General features: G+C 38.3%; 1 protein-coding gene across 1 annotated transcript in view; it reads right to left on the bottom strand.

The window, feature by feature from the left end:
• Window positions 1–262: 262 nt before the first annotated feature.
• The window catches only part of C5 (complement C5), a 44,272-nt gene continuing 36,855 nt past the window's right edge, over window positions 263–7,679 (bottom strand). Inside the window, exons 34-41 of the mRNA XM_014526678.2 lie at window positions 7,001–7,103; window positions 6,333–6,407; window positions 6,113–6,218; window positions 5,675–5,761; window positions 5,166–5,255; window positions 2,946–3,029; window positions 1,974–2,112; window positions 263–392 (exon numbers count right to left, since the gene is read on the bottom strand). Of these exons, the coding sequence (XP_014382164.1) occupies window positions 263–392; window positions 1,974–2,112; window positions 2,946–3,029; window positions 5,166–5,255; window positions 5,675–5,761; window positions 6,113–6,218; window positions 6,333–6,407; window positions 7,001–7,103 (814 nt within the window). The remainder of the gene's footprint in view (window positions 393–1,973; window positions 2,113–2,945; window positions 3,030–5,165; window positions 5,256–5,674; window positions 5,762–6,112; window positions 6,219–6,332; window positions 6,408–7,000; window positions 7,104–7,679) is intronic.

Here is a 7,679-nt window from a genome sequence, read left to right on the forward strand (position 1 = left end):
CATTCCATTTCATTTTATGCAGCTTCAGATGTCTGTGCAATAATTCTGTAGGGACTTTAAATTCTCTCCCAGGTTTAATAACTACAATTCTAAAATGATTATATCTTATAATAACAGGCCTATTATGTATAAGCAAATAGGGCTTCCCAAATAAAACTAGCCATGTATATATTAAAGTTTGGAAAGAATTACTCAACAGCTAAGACCCCATGTTTTTAAAGAGACTCATGAACAATTTTATTCAGTCAATTCTCCAAGTAAATTAACAGCCAGAGATTAACAGATCTTCAACAAATCCTTCCATGGTTGCTACAAACTGTTTACAGGAAGGACAAGCTGTGTTTGAAGGCCACCACTCAATCCAAGTCTTGGAGTCTAATGGATACTGGTATCTATGAAGACAAAAGATAAAGCTCATTAGGGCTATGTACAGACAGTCAAAAAGCCTGAGGCTGAAATGATTCAATCTTTGCAGGTTAGTCTAAGCTGCGCAGATTGAACTGATAAGCAAATGAACAGACGTTCACTTTTGATTCCACAAATGCAGCCACATGCCTGCAGTGGCCCAGGCCAGAAGTTGTGGGGAGGCTACAGCATGCCTCCCTGCTCGACTGTGTCATAACCCAAAGGTATGATTTTGTGTGTGCTTCGGCACTAGAATTATCCCCACCAAATTGCAGCTTCGTTGCACGGTGGAGTTTTCTGCTGCAGAGGAGAACCCCGGTGCAAGGAAGAGTTTCCCGCCTATTTGTGGCTTCCTTTCCAGAGTGCATTGCTCAAGTTGCAAGAGAAATACATGGTGCAAAGGAGTTCCCGCCACCTGCATGCAAATTGGTTCCCTGTTATTGGCTAGTTCTAAATTATTCCCACGTGGCGGCTAACGATTGGCCTGTTAGCCATATAAGAGGCTTGAGTGGTTTCCGCCCAAGCTGAAGAGGACTCCACATCCATCTCGTGGGGACTCTGGGTACACGGCAGGGTAATAGAAACCCTGTGTGAGATTCAGAGGAGTTTGGCGACCTGATCCATCGCCCACCTCTTCCCGTCTTCGCGCGAGAATTTAATAAGCCGGATCTACAAAGTTCCTATTTTGGTGGCACGCTTGTCCAGAGCATCCGGAACTCTGTTTCCGTGGAGCCTAGCAAACTCCACGTGACCGTTCGTGTTGTCTTTGTCTGTAACCGCAACTCAAGCAAGTTTTCCAGCCTGCACCACAACCATCTCCGGTGTAAGTAAACAATCTTTAAATCTACCATTACGAGTTCTGTGCCTAATTCTAGCTTGACGCGCGCCCTCTCCGACCCCGCGTGCCCGGGCTGCTGGCCACAGCCCGCGTGCAGCCCAGCCTGCACAGACTGGAGCAGACAGCTAGGGCCAAGGCTAGCCCATCCACCCTGTGTGTGTGTGGGGGGGGGGTGGGGAGAGTTGCAGGAGAGGTGCAAAGCATCCTGGGATGCTGGGGAACTGGGAGTTAACTTGAATCTGGAGGGGATCTGGGATAGAAGCTCAATAAACCAATTTAACTTAAATCAGTTCAGTCTGATACTGAATCCATCCAGGTTTATCTTAAACCTGTTTTGGCCATTTTGAAAGCAGTTTATGTGCACTGAACTTCTGTTGTGTTACAGATTTGAACTGGTTTCCAATCACTTATACCAGTTTATGTATAATTTCTGTCCTCAGCCTAGTGGATAAGGACTGGAAAAATCCTGAGCAGGGTAGAAAATTCTGATGTCAAATGGATTCTTTTTTTCCTTATTCTCTTGTTTTAGATGTGCACAACTGAAGGAATTAATAATCATAAGAACACTGGGTAATGCAAAAATTGATTAAACAAGTCCTTAACTAAAAGACTGGATTAATTATATAATCAAGAGTATGATTAGAAATGTACAAAGACTTTGCCATTTTTTATAAGAATGAACAATGCTATGCTTTGAAGAGAGGTCAGCACTTCCTGATAATATACTTACTTGAAGCTGAAGCCAACTACAATTCGCAAGGCCTCTTTTCCCATGATCAAATACTGTTCTCCCGGATTCAATACCACATCAGAACAGGTGTTCTTTTTAACAAAAGTTGTTTCATCATTTTTCTTGACTAAAGCCCCCCCTGAAGTAGAAAGGATGAAGTTATTATGCAGGAAAATTTTATAAAATGAATGCTAAAGCAACTTCCTTAAAAATACCCACTAAAGCTCTTGTCAGTTTGGCCCATCAAAATAGGTGACTAATCAGACGTGCAGTGTCACAAGAACACTGCTCCCATGCTACAAGAAGAGGTGGCATGGATAGCTAACTAGAGCAAGAAGTTTTGAAAACCCAAAAGAGCATTACCATATCAAAGTATAAATGTTATGTGCATTGCTGACCCAAGCTGTGTTATAATCTCTACTGCAAATTAAATATCCAGTGCCCAAGCCAATCATATCCCATAGGAAGTTTCCTTTAGTCTTCATCTAGTTGTCTGTCTATACTGAGAGCAAGGACCACAAGTCTATAAACAATGGTAATAATGGTGCTGATACAAGTTACCATATTATAAATCTGGTGGTAAAAAGAAAAGAAGACTGCCGTTCTAAGATTCCTTCCTTATGAATTCTCAAAAGTAGCAAGTAGAGTTGTGCACCTTTATTAGAAGACCACTTAGTTTTACTGATTTTTGCAGTAGTGTAACTAGGATGGGCTGACCAGGGCAGCTCCCCAGGTGCTGACTTGGAAGAGGAAGGAAGAGGGCAGTGGAAAGGAACAGCTGTCACTGCAGCCACATGACTGTGCCAGCAGTGTGGCTGCCACCAGAAGTTCTCACTGCCTCTTTGCGTATCTGCTGCCCTAGGTGCCCAGCTGCATTGTGCCTCTGGCTTTATGTCAGATGCCTGAGTGATCACTTAAGACAACATTCACTATAAAGAAGCTAGGTAAGTTGATTACAATTAGTATTCTCACCTCTTTTATAGACATCCAGAAGAGTTGCTGTATATTTAATAAAACTACCTTCTTCTTTGTAAGACAAGATTTTCACTTTATAGACTGTTGGGAAAGGAACACAAAGTTTATTTTGTTTCAGGCAGAACTGGTTTTCTTTTGCTTTGCAGTACAGCCTTGTAAATCAACTACAGATGTTCAGATGGAGAATATTATATCCATTTGTAATATTCATTATTGGGCAAACTATGACACTTATAAGGCTAATCAAATTTCATGATTCAGGGTGCAGCTGGATTGCTTCAACCACACAAACATACAGATACTGAAATCCAACCATCTCTGGGAGACTGTAAATCAAGTGAGCAACCAATGCACAAAATGCTGCATAGCACTCAAAGTGAAGATTTGAACCCTCACATCAAGGTAAGCATTTTGGCCCAAACCCAAATGGACACCTAAATACCTCTGTGGATCAGAGCCTCTCTGTTATGACAAGTTAATATTTAAATAATTATTATTCATGCTGACTAGACATGATTTAATATTAGGTCCTACACAAAACACCCACACACAAAACTTTAAAATAACTCAGTCTATTAACTTTGGAAGAAAAGGAGGTCTAACCCCCTTTCATTAAACACTGGAAAAAATTTAGCAGATCAAATCAGATCACGGTTTTCATGCTGCAATTCTTAAGCTACACACCCACAATATTATTTATTTAGTGTCGTTTTAAATCTGAGTTGATTTTAAATGTGTATGCGTCTGAATTTATTCAGACCTTTGCTACTCAGAACTATGTCTGAAATTCTGACTAATCTCCAAATTCACATTACATCAGTCTTCTATTTAGGCTAAGCAATTTACAATCCTGTAGAAATGCGGAAACAAAGGAAATGAGGTAATAGAATTTCCACGTATTCAAAACCATATACAAAGGATTGTATAAAGGATCAGTGTTGTACAAAAGTCTATACTACTTGGGTTTTTTATCAGTAACAGAGAATACATGATTTAACATTTCATTGCTTACACAGAACTGTGGCAGCTATAATCACATTTTAATGTGGATCTGACACGACTCAATTGGGCAGGATTTTCTACAACTGAGAAATATTTTATATAACCCTGCCACAGACTCCCAAAAGTGCATATAAAAGTCCAGTGTGGTTAGCACATTCTCAGACTACAGTAATTATCCTTTCTGGTCAGGAAAGTCATGGTAGCATCCTGCTAATCTAAGACATGGTTAAATTCAAAATTCCTAGCATGGTTTTGACCCAGTCTTGAAAAGACTTCAGAAAATGAATTTCTTTTTACTTCCTGAGCTAACATTTAAAAATTAAGGAAAATACACACAATCAAGACATGTTTGAAGAAGGCAGAAATGCCATTATTTTCTTTTTAGCAGCAAAATAAAACAAATCCAAATGCATCTGACACCTTTTTATCATAATCTACCTAATTATATGTGTTTAGGTATTACAGCATATATTAACACATCAAATCAACACTGTTCTTAGATCCTTACAAAACCCAGATATCAATTATATCAGGTGGTCAAGCATGCTGTCTTGTGGGACTGGTGTACTTTTTTATTAACTTAAGGAAAAAGATTTTCCCCACCCATTTTCCTGCCTGTTTTGGAGGCAAATCAAAGATAAAAAAAGTGCTCCATGAACAAATAATCCAAGCTGGTAAGAAACCCTCAGGACTACAGACATACCTGAAACAGGGGGCTTTGCTTACCAAAGACAACTGAAACCAACAAAGGGGCTTTATTTTTTATTTCATTTTTACTGCATTTGATCAATAGGCAGCCTCTATAAAGAAAAGTAGGTCAAACCCCAAACAGTACTAAGTAATCATAACTCCCTCTGACTTTATCTAAGGCCATTGGACCTTTTCAGAAATCATGGCATTACTTAAGGATTGTCCTAATTATGTAATTTCTACAGAAAATATCAATTTATCCAGATTTCATTATTTTAATTTAGGGGGGTAAGTAGAGGTATAATCTGTTCTGTGTGTACACATGTTATTATTAATAGGAGTCTCATCAATCAAACAAGCAGAAATTGTTTTTTGCAGAAATATTGACAAATGATGCATTCCTTCAAGCAACAAAGCATGTCAAAGTTTGTAGGAACATCATGGAGGTTTTGATCATGTTGACTAGTCACGCACCATCCATTTCTTTTTCAGAAAGCATGTGCTGATCAATAAAAAAAATCTTACCATATGCAATGTCTTGTTGGCATGCAACTTCGTTCCGGGTATCAGCAGATACTGAGAGATCTAATTTCTTTCTCATTTGACTGCACTCCGCTATGTTTTGTGAAAGAGACGTATAGGTTAGTGTTAGTAACCCATGTCAGCACGAGCCCTTCTTTAACATGCCATGAAGTTCTATTTGCTCAGAACAGTCTACCAGAACCCAGAAGCACAGGAATTGAGAGAGAACATATTGGAACACAACTTAATCCTTAGATAGCAATGGAGGGAACCCTTCAATTCTCATTTACTCAGTGAAACTAGTGTCATTAATTACTATGTAGTTAAAACCCATGTATCTTTTTTAAGTTTAAAAAGTAATAATTGTATAATCTGTTAGGCATGCATGTATTTTTTAGAAATATAACATATAGCTCCTTACAGCTGTAATGAGTGCATTTACCAAGAAGGATCTCAAGTACTAAACTGCATCCTTCAAACAGTATTGAAATAGTGGTTTTAACAGTGTTTACCTTCCATGCATTTACACTCGTTTCCTTCACACAGCCTGACAAGCCTGTCATCTCCATAAGGATTATAAAAAATGGTGCACTTTTTATCTACGAAAAGGAAGGGGGAAGAAGAAAAAGAATGTAAAAAAACCCAACCATTTGTAAGACCAATTCTAAAATAATATTCAGAACTTGTCAGCTAGAAATGGGTGGTGCTTAAATGAACCTTATTATAATTTGGGTTAAATACTAGGGGAAAAGAAAAACTGTTGGGGTATGCTCAAATATACATTTCTAGCCTCTTCAAAAGGGGAAAGAGCTGCTGCTCAGGAGCCTACAGCAGCTATTACACTGCTACTGTTCACTTCAGTCTCCATGAGTCCATAGCTATAAAAATGAGCTATGAATAAAAGTCCTCAGAGAGCAAAAGACATGGATTCAAAGAAATGAAACATATACCTGGTGCATGATATTCATATACAGTGAACGTGGCAGGACTCAGCATTCCAACATGAAAAATCTCATTTATCCGGAACGCAACACAGAGGAATTTATTAGCTGGTACCTGTTTGAGAGATGCAGGGATTAAAGAGACTCCAAAAGAAAGCACTGTGTTACAAGGGAAATAAGATGTGCTAGCAACTGTAAATAAATAAAGGAAGTAAAACAGAGGATCTACCGAGTCTATCTGTATAATAATATGTCCATCCTTTATCTCATAGCTTCTTATCAACTGATCAACTCCAGTTGCAAGCTGGGGGGAAAAGAGAGAAAAGTTTTAGTTAGCTTATTAAAAGAAATTTTATTTAGACTGCCTTGCTTAAAACTTTTTGCTTAATGGTTTTAACACAATTTTGAGAAGCAAAACCTTTTCTACCAGTGTATATAACTGTCTTGTGAATCTATTTGTGAATGAACCTCTATTATAGGGAAGCGGTCCTTTTACCCCTTTGGGATAAAAATAATGAAATATAAAACTATGTATCTGAACATTCTTGAACTATACAAAATTTGAACCCAGATCCAAACATTGCCTTTGGCTCCCATTGCTGTAAGCTTCAATTCCCAATGCATTTAAAACTAGCAAGTTTTAAATTCAATCTTTATCCAGAGGAAACTGGGTAAGACATACGATAGGTAAAAAAACCCCAAACCCATGGAATTTAGACTCAAGCAAAATATTCCAGTTAAGGTGAGAGGAGTGTTTTGAAATAAAGTAGAGACAATGATGTAAACCTGAACCATTATCCTAAAAGAAATGAAAGACAATAAGTGCTGTCAGTTTTGTAAAGCAAACCAACAAAACCCCCACAAACAAGTAAAAATAAATTCTTCTTCAATATTTACAATATATAAATCTTCTTCATCTGCTTCCACTCCACTAGGCAAACTTATATCCATCACTGCATGTGCAGACTCTGACTGTGGTTCTCTCACACCAGGCTTGTACCTACAGGGAATTAAAAGTTAAATTTTGATAGAACTGAAATGGTAACACCAGCCTTCTTTAAGCATGGCCCTCAAAAAACCTTTGGGAGCAAATTCCGTCCTCGCTTGTGGCAACGTAAATCCATATGACCTCTAATGACTTCAGTTCAATGACTAAAGATTTTTATCAGTAAAATCAAGTAAGAATTTACCATTTTATTTGCATTACCATGGCACTTAGAGGTTCACTACAAATATAACATTAAATGCAGTCCTTGCCTCAAACAGCTACTGAACTTTGACCTTGCTCCAGTACAGTGCTATAAGGAGGACAGAAGAGAATTTACCATAGCTAGCAGGTGAAAACAGAATTAATTTTTTAATCTAATTTCTTTCCAAAGTAACCAAGATAATAATTGTGCTAATGTAAATTAAGGCTATAGTTTTGCACCCTGAAAAGACAAAACATGTCTAAGTAATAGTCTCAAAGTAACCTTAATAGGCACATACAGGGCCAGAATCTTGGCTAGAACATGGTCCCTCGATGCTGCTCTTCTGATTTAACTGGCAGGCTGGGACTTTAATCCCTGTGTAGGGA

The sequence above is a fragment of the Alligator sinensis genome, unplaced genomic scaffold (assembly GCF_000455745.1).
Source record: "Alligator sinensis unplaced genomic scaffold, ASM45574v1 scaffold611_2, whole genome shotgun sequence".
NCBI classification, from domain to species: domain Eukaryota; kingdom Metazoa; phylum Chordata; order Crocodylia; family Alligatoridae; genus Alligator; species Alligator sinensis.